The sequence below is a fragment of the Lithobates pipiens genome, unplaced genomic scaffold, assembly GCF_037356315.1.
Source record: "Lithobates pipiens isolate NorthernLeopardFrog02 unplaced genomic scaffold, aLitPip1_a1.2 Scaffold_22, whole genome shotgun sequence".
Classification (NCBI taxonomy): Eukaryota; Metazoa; Chordata; class Amphibia; order Anura; family Ranidae; genus Lithobates; species Lithobates pipiens.
In genome coordinates this window covers 295425305-295443270 of record NW_027507784.1, presented here as the reverse complement: position 1 = coordinate 295443270, position 17966 = coordinate 295425305, and the positions used below count along the sequence as shown (strand labels likewise).

General features: G+C 42.6%; 1 protein-coding gene across 1 annotated transcript in view; it reads right to left on the bottom strand.

Moving 5' to 3' along the window:
- USP31 (ubiquitin specific peptidase 31) overlaps nt 1–17966 on the bottom strand; it is a 165119-nt gene that overhangs the window by 35994 nt on the left and 111159 nt on the right. Inside the window, exons 11-12 of the mRNA XM_077450182.1 lie at nt 5667–5786; nt 1936–2161 (exon numbers count right to left, since the gene is read on the bottom strand). Coding sequence (XP_077306308.1) covers nt 1936–2161; nt 5667–5786 — 346 coding nt within the window. The remainder of the gene's footprint in view (nt 1–1935; nt 2162–5666; nt 5787–17966) is intronic.

Sequence of the window (17966 nt, the reverse complement as noted above, 5' to 3'; positions counted from 1 at the left end):
GAAAAGTTAAAACGTGTATTCACACTGGAAATCACAGCAGCTACTGCTGGAACTTTCAATTTTTTGGTGAATTTTTCCTCCATAGGATAGAGAACTGAGAATCTCTTTGGAGGGAGAAAATGCTTATCCGGATGATCCCATTCGGTATAAATAAGCTTCTCTAGTAATGTGTGGACTGGAAACGCATGCACTGGCTGTAAAGGTTTCAATGAACCCAAAGAAGAAACCAGACTTTCAGCTGACTCTGTTAGGGGTAGCATGAAAGTGGAGAGAAACCATGTCCGTAAGGATTTTGTACCTCAGATTGTGAAGCTGAAACTTGGGGTTTGGAGTGGGAGAGAGGAATCTAGAAAGCGTGTTATCCCCTTTAATGTTGGATGCGAATAAAGCCGTTAATCTTCCTTCTAAGCCCTGCAGGGCAGAGGAAAATGCATCTTCAGTCACGTATACAGGGGCTGAAGTGTGAGAAGCAGTTGCTTCCAATGACTCACCCTGGCTTGCCATTTCAGGTGTCTCCGAAGAGTATGACAATGTGGAGGGATGTCTGGAGTTCACCTGGGGGTGGTTTTGGTGTCTTAGTAGTAAGCCTTGAAGCCATAGTGCAAAGCACAAAAAGGTATTCTAAGAACTGTTCTATTTGAACAATAGTAGGAAAAACAGTGGTAGCATAGAATGATCTAATGCTAAACAATACGTTTTTTCCTATACTGCAAATGCAGGTGTAAACCCTTCACGTGCCCCAGTGCTTTGTGTCCTGTGGCAGCCTTGCTTCAGCTGCTCTGATAGACACTGTCTGTTTCCCAGAGTATCAGCTGTGCTTTAGCAAGAGTCACCTCAGAGGTGAGGCGGGAGAGGGGAGAGGGGGATTTAGCCTATCAGCGTTTCAGATTTATGCTTGTTTAAACAAAATATGTATCCCTATCCACTCAGTTTCCCCATTTAGGGGGAGAGGAGACCCCCCCCCCCTGCTGAGACACACGCTGTATTAGCACAGATTTAAACAGAGTCTATACGCTATTACTCCCTCTAGAGGAGGTTTTAAGGCATCTTACAATATAATTGAAAGAAAAAGTCATAGGTGGACTTTGCAGTTCCTATGCTTTCCTCTTACCTTTTCCTCGCTGCAGGATACTGCTGTAAACAGACAGATCCAAACTTCACCCATTACGGTGGGCAGCGTGGTTAAGCCTTCAAAAACGGGGGCCCTTTTAATAGGGGTTCCACTCCTTTGGACCATGTATAGCACCCCTCAGGACAGCTGTAAGTAATATAGCAATATCAAAAAGAGTCCTGGTTCCTAGGGTCCAGCCCTCAAAGAGGAGTTTTATAGGCAAAACCTCATTCTTTTATTCGAGGCCTGGGTACTATCCTGGAGCCGCAGTGGCGGGATGGTTCCGGTTTTTAAATCCAGCATGGATCCCTCCTGGAGCTCTGCAGAGCACATTTTCACTTGTGCCAACACCTTTAGACACTGGTGAAAAAACAGAGGTACTCCTAGAAGAGGGGTTATATAGGGGGAGTCAACTTCCTGTATTGGGTGTGCCAGTGTCAATACCCAATGGTAGCTATAACCCACTAAGTAAACACTTGAGGCTCTGTGCTATGATGTACAATAAAGAAATAAGGTGTTTACATGTACAGTCTTTCCAACAGTATGAATAATTTGTTTGGAATTGGAATGCAATGTTGATGCCATTTAGCGGACTCTTATATGGTTTAACTAGCACAAACAAAACTCAAAACTATTGAAGAGCTGGCAAACACAGGGCTGTCTTTGGCCACTTTCTGCCCTAAATCTGGCCATAAACTCTCTTCATAATTTTGGGTTTTATTTAGTTATTCTGGATGTGTAAAAGTTATGCTTGCTCTTTTTTCCTTAACAATCTTCACTGCTAACTGGTGCTGCAAGTAGTTTTTTTTAATTTTTATAAATACCTGTATAATGACCACCCTGCATGGTTCCATGGTGGTTGCAGACAGCATACAGATCGTATATGAAGTCCTCAGGATCTCGGCCAAGGCCATAGGGTCTTCTCCAAGGTGACCAATGTGATGGAAGGCTCCAAGAGCTCTGACTGCGCTTCACCACATGAGGGGTCATATCTAGCCCCACCAGGGGAAAGCGAACCATATTCTGCAGTTTCACCCTTCGATCTGCATCCTACGCAGACACGACAATTAGACAGGTGATTAACACATAGCACATGTAAAAGCCACCCAAATTATAGCAAATAATTCTTATCTCACTCTGAAATTAAAGGAGAAAGAATTATCAAGTAGAGAATTAGGCTTATTCTACTTACTCACACAGGAAGGCTGTTCAATGATTAGGATCAACCACATACTTGAGATCTCTTTAAGGCTGGGTTCACACCAGGGAGTTGGATGTGTCCCTGTTCAGTTTCAGGCCCTCATTGGATCTGAATTTTTGCCTGAATTTGGACCTAAAAGAGCCAAATACACGCAGGACCCTTCTGCTGTGCACTCCGGAGCTGCCCCAGAAATGTGTGAACCAGCTCCACTGATAGCCGGTCACAGTCTCCTGTCATTCAAATTGGATGCGGGAACATTCGCATCCAATTCGCAATAGTGTGAACCGGGCCTAAAGTGGTTGTAAACCCTTATGCATACCCAGTGAAGTGACTCGTTTTCGTAATACACAGGGAAGAAAGAAATCCTCCTAAGCTCAGTGAGCAAAGATGTGAGAACTCTGAAAGCTGATTGGAGGGAAGGGATACCCCCCTCGCCTTCACACAGCACACTGGAACAGAGCTGAAACTCTCAGTCAGCTGGAAGTCCCTCCTGTCACCTGGTTTCTCTTGGGTGTCAGAAAAACTTGTAAGACGTGACTCATGCAGATGTAAACAATACAGAGGGATATGCTTTGTTCATATATTATCCCCCCCCCAATGAGGTTTACAACCACTTTAGGGATAGAATAGTTGGGGAGCCCATTTACTCAATGTTTATAGTGCTGGGTTCAATGCAGTTTATTACACAAATCACCCAATGGACTGACATGGAACATTTACATTTTTTAACTTTAGATGGAAGGTGTGCAGGACGGCATGGCATCTCCAGCAAGGGCCTCAAACAGGCATGCCTTACATGCTGAGAGTCATATCAGCACTGAAGCAAGCCTTTTATGGTGTGGTCTTACAGTCTAACAGAGCCCTTACGTGACGTCTAAAGCTGGTCAAACACCAGTAGATTTTTGAATGAACATTCATATGAAAAATTCTGATTAGTACATCTGATGTATGTCAAATCGAATGTACTTTAAAATTTTGTTTACTTTTAACATTTGATTTCATAGTGAATAAAAATTGCCTGACTGAAGACCACATTAACGGTTATAAATTTTTTAATTTAATAAACGTTCATCATCCAGCTCCTTCGAATTTTCGCCACTGTGGTTAAAAACAAAAATTTTGATTTGACCCCACTAACTATTCGAAAGTTGAACGAACGTTCCTGAAAAGAAAGTTTTCAAACTAAGTTCTTCTAGTGTATAGGCAACTTAAAGAAGAATTCCAGGTATGGATATATTCACATAGTTACAATGAACCCGAGCTGGAGAGGCATGCAGAACAAATGAAAACTACAGTAACTATAGGATATTTAAGAGTGTGAAACCACTCATACACATAAGACTACAATCAACACATAAAAGTAACATCAGTGTATTAGTTTAGGTCATGCAGCATGAATAGAGATGGGCAAAAATATTGGCTAGCAGTGCAGTGAGTAGCCCACTTGCTTTGCATACTGTAAGTAGTCAGTTTGAAAATAATTTGAAAATCAATATTAAAGAAGATCAAAGCAAAAGGGGAAAAAAAAAAAAAAAAAAAGTAGTGAAATGAATCTAACATGGCTACCCTAACGTGAATGATTTTTTTTCTATCCAAACAGCTGGTTACTATGGTCCTTCACAATTACGTATATTGCTAAATACAGGGCGTATTATACAGAAGACACTTCTATTTTTTACATTACTAGTTTGTAGTTTTGTACTGCCAAGTTTTCAGCAAGTCAATACATATATGCTGAAATAGTGAATGCTTTGCTATCAGGTCAGATAGACAGCCTGCCAGAAAACTGGAAGAACGCAGGCTGACAACGCTGTTGCTAATTGCATTGCAGTAGCTTAGCACTGTCAGCCTGAAATATTACAAGATTAATCTCCAGGTACAAGTCACTGCAGATTTACAAAAAAAAATAATCTTACAGTAAGGCATAATGCAAAAAAATAAATACAAAAAAAAAAAAAAAAAAAAAAACTGAAAATCAAGTTTGGGCTTTACATGTCAAATAAAAAAAAGGACAAAACCATATATTATCCCACTTACCCTATTGCATCGACTGCACATACAATAAATTTACTTTTATTTAAAAACTATGATCCATCAAACTGTACTATACTCTGTGTTTTTCCTGGAGACAGTGTAAAGAACAGGAAAAGCAAACCTTTAGAAAAGAACAGAGGAAGATGCTACTACACTACAGAAGCCATGTTTTTTTTCTTTGTTGAGATCTGGTAAAATATAACATAAGTGGCTACTTACAGGAATTAAAACACAAATCCTATCCATGTATTTGAAAGAGCCAAAAGGAGACATTGAAAGATTGTCCTAAAAAATGTATGCTTATGATTGTTTATTCTAGGTGTCTTTTTCATATACAACGCCCTTATTAAATGCAACTCCATAAAAATATCTACTCAAAGAGAAGCAAACCTACACTGGAAATTAATGTTTAGAAGTGATAACTTGTGTTTCCCTACAATAAAAAATAAGATTAAAACAGCTTATAAATGAGAAATATATATGTGTGTGGCAAGGTTATTTATGGGCCAGTCTGTGTATCCCAAACTTTAATTTTTCAGTCCTTTTTGCTTGTCTGTCCTTAAAGGATGAGCTCACCTTTAAAAAATATAAAAAAATAAATTAAAAAATAAAATAAAATACACGCACATCTTTTGCAGGTTAAAAATATGCATTTATTATTTTTACTAGGAGTCGGCAAAGCATTGCACCCACAATCAGCAGAACATGGGTGCAATGCAGAACTCCTGTAGACTGTCAGTGTGTAACTGCCTGCCTGTACAAGCAGACAGATTACACAGACAGGAAGAATCGAACTACCTAGAGTGCTCAACGCCCTGGTAGAACTACAAGCCAATAGCCGCAAAGGATCCCCCCCCCCAAACTCTGAATGATGTGGCTGGGTGAGCAGAGCCTCACAAGGCCGCATTTATAAAAAACTGACAGCGAGATCAGGGAGAAAACCCCCAGCTTGCTGTCACTAGAGGCAGTGGATTGGGGTGAAGCTGCAGCAGTGAGAACATGTTACATGATCCACCCTAAAAGCAGGTGGAACACGTAATGTTTTCCAAAAGGTGAACTTATCCTTTAAGAATCAGGCAAATGTACCTGACAGCCATACTAGTACAAAGCAAGAAATTGTCAAACTGCAAAAAATCCCCATCATCAATAGATGTAGAACTTTTGTAGGATGTGAAGCTAGCAAGAACAGATGGGTATACACCCAGCAGAGGAAGGTTAATAAAGCCAAGGACAGCAGGCTTCTAAAGCAGAAGACTAGTTAAAGCATAGATCTGTTGTAGTGAGTTTTATTCATACATAGCAGAGGAAGGGCCAACTTACCTGTCGGAATCTCTTTAAATGTAGGATTAGAACGTCAGGCAGAGTCCACAGGCTGAGTTTAATGCTGCCCTGTTGAAGCTGTTTACAGTGAGGACAGCGCCAGGCATTGCCAGGAGCCAGCTGCAAATAGGCGGCATAAGCAATCAGGCAGACGGATCTATAAGCACTACACATACAGCATGGGCAGCAAATGCACTAACTGAAAAATAGGATTTTGGTACCCACCATAAAATCCTTTGGAGTCCATTGAGGGACACAGGAAGTCTTTCACCTTAGAGTTATATTGCCACCTGCAGGAGGGGATTGGACACTGGCAAACAAAATTACTGTGCTTAAGCCCAAGATAACCTCTCCTACTACCAGCATGCCTCTGGTTTAAAGCAAAGCAGTAGCATGATTATAAACAAAGGACCCATCTCCCTCAAAGGACTGCAAAAAATAAATAAAGAGATTTTACAGCGAGTACAATAGTTCTATTTTCTTTTCATTGGGAGGCACAGGAAGTCTTTCACCTTTGTGACATTCAACCATGTGGGTGGGCAACATAGCAAGCAAATGCTAAAACGACCAACAAAGCAACATTGTAGAGCTGGGAACTCCCTGCCTAAAAGGACATTATGTCCAAAGTTAGCATCACAGAAGACCTTAAAGCAAGTACACAAGGTAGAACTACGAGAGCTTAGTGCAAGGAAAGGGTGGAGACCGTGGATGGTGGTCTGTCTGAGCCACCGAGAAATAGAGCTAGACACCAGCAAAGCCTGATATAAAAAGATATAGATAGATTCATTTTATATATTTATTAAGAAATAGGACCTGAGCTTATCCTCTGGGCCAGGTACATAGACGACGTCCTCTTCCTATGGAAGGGAACCATGAATCATTGAAGCAGTTTATGAGATATTTGAATTCCAACGACCGAGGTATAGTCCTCACACATAAGGCTCATGCCATCAGGATTCACTTACTGGACTTGGAGATTCTGGCTGTGGATCACAGACTCATCACCAGTGCTCAAATCTGTACCTCAGTCAGTTTGTCAGACTTAAAAAGACTTTAGAGAACGTTGAATTTTTGGTTGATTTTGTGTCTTGGTTGAGGTGAAAGGCAGAAATGCCTAAGGCAAAAAGAAGTCCTAGGCCCCAACACCCCCTTATCCCTATGCAAAACCAGAAAAGGTAACTTGTAGAATAAAGCACCCGTTCCATAGACTGGTTTCGCAAAATGCCTACAAGGAATACCACCCTGTGGGTGGAAATATGGAGTTGAAAGTCTGATAGGCTCAAACTGGGGTTCCGGAAGTGCAGATAGAACCGGATTCAGATCCCATAAAGGAACAAGGGAATGGACAGGGGGAGTCGCACAAGAAACTACCAGTACAAAAGTCCTAAAGCACGAGAGGCCAATTGTCTAAAAAAAAAAAAAAAATCTGTTGAGCCAAATGCTAATCCAGACCCAGCTTCAGATATAAAAACTCCTAAGGTGAAGGCCTGAGACTCTCACCAGGAGAAGTATGCCTTTATGTGCAATGATAGACCTATTTGTGAAGCAGCCCATCCTTGTTTTTTCCGCTTAGTATGAATCATATTTAGAGATTCTCGTGCATCTCCAAACCTGGACCTAAACAGCCATGTCATTAAAGCTAGCCTCAGTTAAGCAGGATTGTAAATTTATCCTTAACCACTTACAGACCGGACCATTTTGCTGGTCAAAGACCAGACCACTTTTTGCAATTCGACACTGCGTCGCTTTAACTGACAATTGCGCGGTCGTGCGACATGGCTCCCAAACAAAATTGACATCTTTTTTTTCCCAAAAATAGAGCTTTCTTTTGGTGGTATTTGATCACCCCTGCGGTTTTTATTTTTTGCGCTATAAACAAAAATAGAACCACAATTTTGAAAAAAATTCATTATTTTTTACTTTTGTTACAATAAATATCCCCAAAAATATATATAAAAATGTTTTTTCCCCTAAGTTTAGACCGATACGTATTCTACATATTTTTGGTAAAAAAAAATTGCAATAAGCGATTGATTGGTTTGCGCAAAAGTTATAGCGTTTACAAAATAGGGATAGTTTTATGGCATTTTTATTAATAATTTTTTATTATTTTTTTTTACTAGTAATGGCGGAGATCAGCGATTTTTATTGTGACTGCGACATTATGGTGGACACATCGGACATTTTTGGGACCATTGTCAGTTATACAGCAATCACTGCTATATAAATGCAGTGATTCCTGTATAAATGACACTGGCAGTGAAGGGGTTAACCAGTGGGTGGCAGTGTAGGGGTTAAGTGTTCCTAGGGGTGTGTTACTAACTGTGGGGGGTTGGGCTTTCATTTAGTGAACACTGATCTCTGCTCCAATCACATGGAGCAGAGATCAGCATCACTAGTTGCTAGGCAGAATGGAGAAATGCTGTTTACAATGGTATTTCTCCGTTCAGCCATCCCATGAGACGATCGCAGGTATGCCCGCGGCGATAGAGTCCGCGGAACCCGCAACCGGACTCACGGGGGTCCCGACCGGCGGCGCTCTTGCGATGGCAGGGCGGCATTGAAGATTGGACGTACCTGTACGCCAATATGCCTGTCCGTGCCATTCTGCCGACGTACATCGGCATGCGCTGGTTGGGAATCTCCTACTAAGATAGCAGGATCCTGACAATCTGGCAGAGCCCACAGAGTGTACAACGGGAGTCTTATCAGGCTGGCATACCATAAGAGCCAGGGCCTGTCCAGAGGCATGAGGACCATCAGAATGCTCTATCACAATCCTGCAAAGAAGTTTTCAGGAGGAAAGGCAAAAGATCACTGTGTACTCTTCTCAGGAAGACACCACAGCAACTATGGTTTAGTTTTTATCTGGAGATGAATTTGTTCCGTTTGCTGTTGAACCTGGAAATAAGTCCACATTCGGCATCCCCTACCCATGACAGTCCCGAAACACCTTCAGGCGTAGAGACCACGCCTCCATCTCAGGACAACATTCTGGTTCTTCCTTGATAATTGATATAAGCCACAGCCACGGTGTTCAAATTATTCTGCAAACAACAACCCAATCTGCAAACGATTGTTGGGCAGCACAGTGGTGTAGTGGTTAGCACTCTCACCTAGCAGTAAGAAGGGTCGCTGGTTCAAATCCCAACCACGACACTACCTGCCTGCCTGGAGTTTGCATGTTCTCCCTGTGCCTGCGTGGGTTTCCTCCGGGTACTCCGGTTTCCTCCCACAATCCAAAGACATGCAGGTAGGTTAATTGGCTTCTGTCCAAAATTGGCCCTAGTATATGAATTGGGACCTAGGATAGTGGGCTCCTTGAGGGTAGGGACTGATGCGAGTGTGCAATGTACAGGGATAGGGACAATTGTAGACACTCACTCAGGTTGAACTGGATGGACTGGTGTCTTTATTCAACCTTACTAACTATGAAACTATGAAACCCTCCAGCAGGGCGATCCAGCACTGAAGATAGAGCTAGATCAACCAACGTTTCAGAATGTTGATTGGGAGACGAGAGTCAGATGATGACCAAGTATCCTGCACCTACTGAGTTCCCAGGACTGGCATGCATTGTGAGCATTATCCAAAAGTTTGTGCCCCAATTCTCGTGAGCCAAAGCCAGGGATTAAACTATAATGTCCCAGTTGACCGAATGTTGTGTTGCAAGGGTCTGGAGTAAATTTGGGAAAATCTGACTGTCCTGAAGGAGGCGATTGTCAAATTCAAGGCTATCATGCAAAAGCAAAAGTGTTGAATTACTTATGGACTAGAAAGCACCAGAGTGCAAAAACTGGCCTGCATTGTGTTCAGGACTGGTTCCTGCTATTTAAAACTCCTTGACAGGGGAAGGGAAGGCTTTGAAGGCTTTGAAATGTGTAGCATAAGTTCTTCTGTTGATGCCCTTGCTGCCAGTAGCATTTTTGATCATGTTCCAAAAGCGCTAATCCAAAGAGATGTTTTGGAAAGACAACCTTGTGATTAAGAGTCTCCTTAGGAGGTGGGTTCTGCAGTCTAGCACTTGCACCAAAATGTCCTATGCATGTGTACTGATATACCCAGGCAGAGGTCCTTACAGGATTGATGGTTGCCATGTTAAGGAGTGACAATGCCACGCTTCATGCTTCAGTTTTGCACAAAATTCTCCCCAGGCGAGAAAAAGGCTAATAAGCGTTTGGGGGAATAAAAAGAGCTTGTAAGAAGGTTTTCAAATTACTGTAGAGACAGAACTGGAACAGCAAGTGCAAGGGAGGATCCTTGGGGCCTTAAGGGCTCGAAAGCAGTGGTTCTCAACCCTGTCCTCAAGTACACCCAACAGGCCATGTTTTGGGAATTTCTCTTAGATAAAATAGCTGTCCAAAATACCAAGCCATTGACTGATGTAAAGCACCTGTGCAAGATAAAGGAAATCCTGCAAACACAGCCTGTTAGGGGTACTTGAGGACAGGGTTGAGAACTGCTATAAAGGCCCGAAGACTGCAAACAGTATTAGAAGCAACAGATGAATTATCATACCGGGCCTATTCTGGCACTCCTCTCCTACATGTAAAAAAAAAAATCATAATTATTTGCTAGAAAATTACTCAGAACCCCCTAGCATTATATGTTTTTTTTTAGCAGACACGCTAGGGAATAAAATGGCGATCGTTGCAAACTTTTTATCAAATAGTTCATGAATTCAAAAATAACACAAAACAGTAAAGTTAGCCCAATTATATATAAATTTTGTATAATGTGAAAGATGATATTACGCCAAGTAAATAGATACCCAACATGTCACGCTTTAAAATTGCGCACACTAGGCGACGCTTGAATTTTTTTTTTTTTTTTTACAGGTTATCAGTTTAGAGTTACAGAGGTGGTCTAGTGCTAGAATTATTACTTACGCTCTAACACATGTGGGCAGGACTTAAGCGGGCGTTCACTTCTGAGCACGAGCTACCAGGGGCGTTTAAAATTAGATTTTTTTAAAATTTTTCTTCAAGGGATGTTTACATTCCTTGTAATAGGAATGGTGTGTGACAGGTCCTCTCTATGGAGAGATGCAAGGTCAATAAGACCCCACATCTCTACTCCAGGCTGGACAGTATGAGATAAAAAAATAATTCACAATCTCATGCTTACTATCCGTGATCGCTGCTTTGTTTACAACTTCAGCCAGACATGACGTCATAACGTCACGCCTGGACCTCCAACGGTGGTGGGGAGGACTGGTGACCATCTGGTCATCGGAAATCCGTATGGTAGTCATCCGGCGGTCAACTCTTTCTCCAGGTCCCCGATGGCACAGGAGAGCCCAGATGGTGGCCGGGGGAGGGGGGTGGGGTCCCCTCCCGTCGCCTGTAAGAAAGATCAAATGGTGGAACTGGCGCTATGATAATTCTTATTGCGTACAGAATCGCCGGCTGAAAAAGAGGATATCTGAATGATACCATCACCATCATTCAGATATTCCCACTTAAAGTCAAAGACGTCATATGACAGCCTTGAGCTGGAAGTGGCTAATCACATTGTTTTAATGCTGTGCACACCTACCTGAAACTATCTCAATTTGGGAGAAATAGTAGAAGACTATGGCTCTTCTAGGATAAGCTTATCTGGCAAAGACTGGAGTGATTAAGAATCTGGAAGGGGTTGTTTGTTGAACGTTTGCTGGGATCGCCTAGACCAGTGATGGCGAACCTTGGCACCCCAGATGTTTTGGAACTACATTTCCCATGATGCTCCACTACACTGCAGTGTAGTGGAGCATCATGGGAAATGCAGTTCCAAAACATCTGGGGTGACAAGGTTCGCCATCACTGGCCTAGACGATTCCAGCAAACGTGAAAGGGTTTTTTATTTTTTGTCTAAACTAGAGGTCGACCGATATGGGTTTTTCTCTGGCCGATGCCGATAATTAGAAATCATGGCAGCCGATAGCCGATATATGATGCCGATTTTTTTGGGCCGATATGTTAGGCCGATTTTTTTTATTTATTTTTTTTAATCCCCCTTGATCTAACACACCTTTCCCACTGGGACGTTTTTCAGACGCTTTTGGGCTAAAAATAGCGCCTGTAAAGTGCCTGCAAAATGGCTCCCCTGCAGTCTGTGTGAAAGAGAGTGCTTTCACACTGAGGCGATGCGCTGGCAGGATCTTAAAAAAAAAAAAGAGTCCTGCAAGCAGCACGTTTGGAGTGGTGTATACCGCTCCTCCACCACTCCTGCCCATTGATATAAATGGGCACCACTGCCGAAGCGCATGCAATGCGATTTGGCAGCAGTGCTTCATGGGCGCATTTAACCTCTTCCTTGGCCGCTAGCTGGGTTATATGTGCCCCACTAGCAGCCAAATAGCACCGCTAAAATTATGGTAAAGAGCCGCTAAAACTTGCGTTTTACCATCAACGTCTGCTCGCTCCAGTGTGAAAGCAGTCTTCATAAGTGATACAGAAAATTTCTTACATTTAAACATTTATTAAACAAAATAAACCTCCAATCAGTTTACTTGTATGTATGATTTAGATTAAAAAAAAAAAAAAAAAAATAAAACACAACCTATATATTAAATAAAAACAGGTAGTCAAAACTTTTGGACGAAAAAAAAAAAAATGGGCTAACTTTACTGTTTTTATTTTATTTTTTAAATAGTGTATTTTTTTCCCAAAAAAATGCATTTGAAAGACCTCTGTGCAAATGCCGTGTGACATAAAATATTGCAACAACCGCTATTTTATTCCCTAGGATCTCTGCTAAAAAAATATATATAATTTTTGGGGGGGTCTAAGTGATTTTCTGGCAGAAAATACAGGATTTTTACTTGTAAGCAACAAGTGTCAGAAAAGATTTAGTCTTTAAATCAGGCATGTCCAAAGTCCGGCCCGCGGGCCAATTGCGGCCCGCGGTCCGGTTTTGAACGGCCCGCCTGGTCTTTCTCAATTTATTGTGCTGCGGGATCAGGGCTGTCAGATCAGCCGATCCCCGGCACTGTGAGAAGCTCCGTGAGCTTCAAAAGTGAAAGTAAAGTGCAGAGGATTGTGCTGTGCTCTCTGCTTCCCCCTACAGTGCAGTACACGGCTGAATGAGGAAGCTGCAAAGGTACTGTACTACAAGCTAGATTAGTGTTAAAAAGGCCTTTATTCATGTGTGTGTGTGTGTATGTATGTATGTGTCTGTATGTGTGTGTGTGCACGTGTCTGTATGTGTGTGTGTGCACGTGTCTGTATGTGTGTGTGTGCACGTGTCTGTATGTGTGTGTGTGCACATGTGTCTGTATGTTTGTGTGCACATGTGTCTGTATGTTTGTGTGCACATGTGTCTGTATGTTTGTGTGCACATGTGTCTGTATGTTTGTGTGCACATGTGTCTGTATGTTTGTGTGCACATGTGTCTGTATGTTTGTGTGCACATGTGTCTGTATGTGTGTGTGTGTGTGCACATGTGTCTGTATGTGTGTGTGTGTGTGTGTGTGTGCACATGTGTCTGTATGTGTGTGTGTGTCTGTGTGTGTGTGTGTGTGTGTGTGTGTGTGTGTATGTGCACATGTGTTTGTATGTATGTGTGTGTGTGCACATGTGTCTGTATGTTTGTGTGTGTGCACATGTGTCTGTATGTGTGTGTGTGTGTGTGTGTGCACATGTGTCTGTATGTGTGTGTGTCTGTATGTGTGTGTGTGTGTGTGTGTGTGTGTGTGTGTATGTGCACATGTGTTTGTATGTTTGTGTGTGTGCACATGTGTCTGTATGTTTGTGTGTGTGCACATGTGTCTGTATGTTTGTGTGTGTGCACATGTGTCTGTATGTTTGTGTGTGTGCACATGTGTCTGTATGTTTGTGTGTGTGCACATGTGTCTGTATGTTTGTGTGTGTGCACATGTGTCTGTATGTTTGTGTGTGTGCACATGTGTCTGTATGTTTGTGTGTGTGCACATGTGTCTGTATGTGTGTGTGTGTGCACATGTGTCTGTATGTGTGTGTGTGCACATGTGTCTGTATGTGTGTGTGTGCACGTGTCTGTATGTGTGTGTGTGCACGTGTCTGTATGTGTGTGTGTGCACATGTGTCTGTATGTGTGTGTGTGCACATGTGTCTGTATGTTTGTGTGCACATGTGTCTGTATGTTTGTGTGCACATGTGTCTGTATGTTTGTGTGCACATGTGTCTGTATGTTTGTGTGCACATGTGTCTGTATGTGTGTGTGTGTGTGCACATGTGTCTGTATGTGTGTGTGTGTGTGTGTGTGTGCACATGTGTCTGTATGTGTGTGTGTGTCTGTGTGTGTGTGTGTGTGTGTGTGTGTGTGTGTGTGTGTGTGTGTGTGTGTGTGTGTGTGTGTATGTGCACATGTGTTTGTATGTATGTGTGTGTGTGCACATGTGTCTGTATGTTTGTGTGTGTGCACATGTGTCTGTATGTTTGTGTGTGTGCACATGTGTCTGTATGTGTGTGTGTGTGTGTGTGTGCACATGTGTCTGTATGTGTGTGTGTCTGTATGTGTGTGTGTGTGTGTGTGTGTGTGTGTGTGTGTGTGTGTGTGTGTGTGTGTGTGTGTGTGTGTGTGTGTGTGTGTGTATGTGCACATGTGTTTGTATGTTTGTGTGTGTGCACATGTGTCTGTATGTTTGTGTGTGTGCACATGTGTCTGTATGTTTGTGTGTGTGCACATGTGTCTGTATGTTTGTGTGTGTGCACATGTGTCTGTATGTTTGTGTGTGTGCACATGTGTCTGTATGTTTGTGTGTGTGCACATGTGTCTGTATGTTTGTGTGTGTGCACATGTGTCTGTATGTTTGTGTGTGTGCACATGTGTCTGTATGTTTGTGTGTGTGCACATGTGTCTGTATGTTTGTGTGTGTGCACATGTGTCTGTATGTTTGTGTGTGTGCACATGTGTCTGTATGTTTGTGTGTGTGCACATGTGTCTGTATGTGTGTGTGTGCACATGTGTCTGTATGTGTGTGTGTGCACATGTGTCTGTATGTGTGTGTGTGCACATGTGTCTGTATGTGTGTGTGTGCACATGTGTCTGTATGTGTGTGTGTGCACATGTGTCTGTGTGCACATGTGTCTGTATGTGTGTGTGTGCACATGTGTCTGTATGTGTGTGTGTGCACATGTGTCTGTATGTGTGTGTGTGCACATGTGTCTGTATGTGTGTGTGCGCACATGTGTCTGTATGTGTGTGTGCGCACATGTGTCTGTATGTGTGTGTGCGCACATGTGTCTGTGTGTGTGCACATCTGTCTGTATGTGTGTGCGTGCACATGTGTCTGTATGTGTGCACATGTGTATGTATGTGTGTGTGTGTGTGTGTGTGTGTGTGTGTGTGTGTGTGTGTGTGCGTGCACATGTGTCTGTATGTGTGTGTGTGCACATGTGTCTGTATGTGTGTGTGTGTGCACATGTGTCTGTATGTATGTGTGCACATGTGTCTGTATGTATGTGTGTGTGCACATGTGTCTGTATGTGTATGCGCACATGTGTCTGTATGTGTGTGCACATGTGTCTGTATGTGTGTGTGCACATGTGTCTGTATGTGTGTGTGCACATGTGTCTGTATGTGTGTGTGCACATGTGTCTGTGTGCACATGTGTCTGTATGTGTGTGTGCACATGTGTCTGTATGTATGTGTGTGTGTGTGTGTGTGCACATGTGTGTGTGTGTGTGTACATGTGTCTGTATGTGTGTGTGTGTGCACATGTGTCTGTGTGTGTGTGTGCACATGTGTCTGTGTGTGTGTGTGTGCACATGTGTCTGTGTGTGTGCACATGTGTCTGTGTGTGTGTGTGTGCACATGTGTCTGTATGTATGTGTGTGTGCATATGTGTGTGTGCACATGTGTCTGTATGTGTGTGTGCACATGTGTCTGTATGTATGTCTGTATGTGTGTGCACATGTGTCTGTATGTATGTCTGTATGTGTGTGCATTTATGTCTGTATGTATGTGTGTGTGCCCATGTGTCAGTATGTATGTCTGTGTGTGTGTGTGTGTGTGTGTGTGTGTGTGTATGTGTATGTGTGTGTCTGTATATATGTCTGTATGTACGTGTGTGTGCACATGTGTCTGTGTGTGTGTATGTATGTGCACATGTGTATGTATGTATGTATGTATGTTTGTGTGTGTGCACATGTGTCTGTATGTGTGTGTGTGCACATGTGTCTGTATGTGTGTGTGCGCACATCTGTCTGTATGTGTGTGTGCGCACATCTGTCTGTATGTGTGTGTGCGCACATCGGTCTGTATGTGTGTGCGCGCACATCTGTCTGTATGTGTGTGTGCACATGTGTCTGTGTGTGTGCACGTGTGTGTGTGTGTGCGCACATGTGTATGTATGTGTGTGTGTGTGTGTGCGCACATGTGTCTGTATGTGTGTGTGTGCACATGTGTCTGTATGTGTGTGTGTGTGCACATGTTTCTGTATGTATGTGTGTGTGCACATGTTTCTGTATGTATGTGTATGCGCACATGTGTCTGTATGTGTGTGCACATGTGTCTGTGTGCACATGTGTCTGTATGTGTGTGTGCACATGTGTTTGTGTGCACATGTGTCTGTATGTGTGTGTGCACATGTGTCTGTATGTATGTGTGTGTGTGTGCACATGTGTCTGTGTGTGTGTGTGTGTGTGTACATGTGTCTGTATGTGTGTGTGTGTGCACATGTGTCTGTGTGTGTGTGTGTGTGCACATGTGTCTGTATGTATGTGCACATGTGTCTGTATGTATGTCTGTATGTGTGTGTGCACATGTGTCTGTATGTATGTCTGTATGTGTGTGCACATGTGTCTGTATGTATGTCTGTATGTGTGTGCATTTATGTCTGTATGTATGTGTGTGTGCCCATGTGTCAGTATGTATGTCTGTGTGTGTGTGTATGTGTATCTGTATATATGTCTGTATGTACGTGTGTGTGCACATGTGTCTGTATGTCTGTATGTATGTGTGTGCATGTGTGTCTGTATGTATTTCTGTATGTGTCTGTAAGTATGTGTATGTGTATGCATGTGTCTGTATGTATGTCTGTATGTATGTGTCTGTGTATGTGTATGTGTGTGTGCACATGTGTCTGTATGTATGTGTGTGCATATATGTCTGTATGTATGTGTATGCATGTGTATGCATGTGTCTGCATGTGTGTGCGGCGTGCATTTGTCTGTATGTGTGCCTGCATTTGTGTGCTTGTGTCTGTGTGTATGTTACTTTTAATCCGGACCCCCATTCTTATACCATCAAAACTGCTTTTGTAGGGCTTGTGTGTGATATTAGCCAGGACTCCTGCTCCTCTGAAAAGCAATCCATGCACAGATCTCTTTGCAGAGGCATTTGAATGGTGGTAAAGAGGCATTATGTTGCCTCCTCACCACCTGTTTTAAGCCCGTAAATGCAACATCTGTGTGGCTGCGTACTGTGTGTAGGGCAGCCCATTAATTTCAATGGACTTCCCTACTCACAAAAATGCAGGGAAAGAAGCCCCCAAGCTTTTTTTTTTTTTTTTTTTTTTTTTTTTTTTATTGCACTGCACCAAAAGCACCCTACATTTTCCAATGTGTGGGGTACCATTAAGAATTAACGGTGCCCCCTAAAGTGCAGAGCATTCGTCTGTGTGTTGGGAACGAGTGCAACAAAGGCAAGAGAATTCTTGTTGGGCAGTGTATTCGTGCTCGGATGGACACACTTAGACCGAATTTTCAATGGTTCAAAGAATGTCAGGCAAAATTGTCGGCCCTCAGGCATGTTCACTTCATCAAACCTGGCCCACTTTGAAAAAAGTTTGGACACCCCTGCTTTAAATGGTTAAACTGAGAACTTCCACACACTGAGATGACTTCATTCATTCAGAAGTGTAAACATTGTATCTTTCTGTTCTTTTCTTGGCAGCCTGCCCAGAGAGGAGGAAGACGTTTCTATGGCAACTTACACTGACTTCTATTACAGAAGTCATTTCAAAGTCCCGCTGTAGTTCTAAATCGGCTTTTTATCAGCACAATCGGCCGATGCCGATTATTTAAAAAACGGCAAATATCGGCCGATATATCGGTCGACCTCTAGTCTAAACTATGTCGCACCCTTATATAAAAAAAATTAAAAAGAAAACTTCAAAAGAGGTAGAGGAGGGCATAAAGCGGAACTTCTCTTTTTTAGGTGAAGTTTCACTTTGAGTTTTTTTTTACACAGCAGAATTAAAACAAAGATGTTCATCCTCCTAGAACAATAGCGAAAAACAAATGTTGGTAGTAGATGGGTTTTTTTTTGGAGCTGGCATACTTTTTGTCCAAACTTCTTGTAAGTGGCAGTTTGACCTCAAGGTGAAAGACTTCC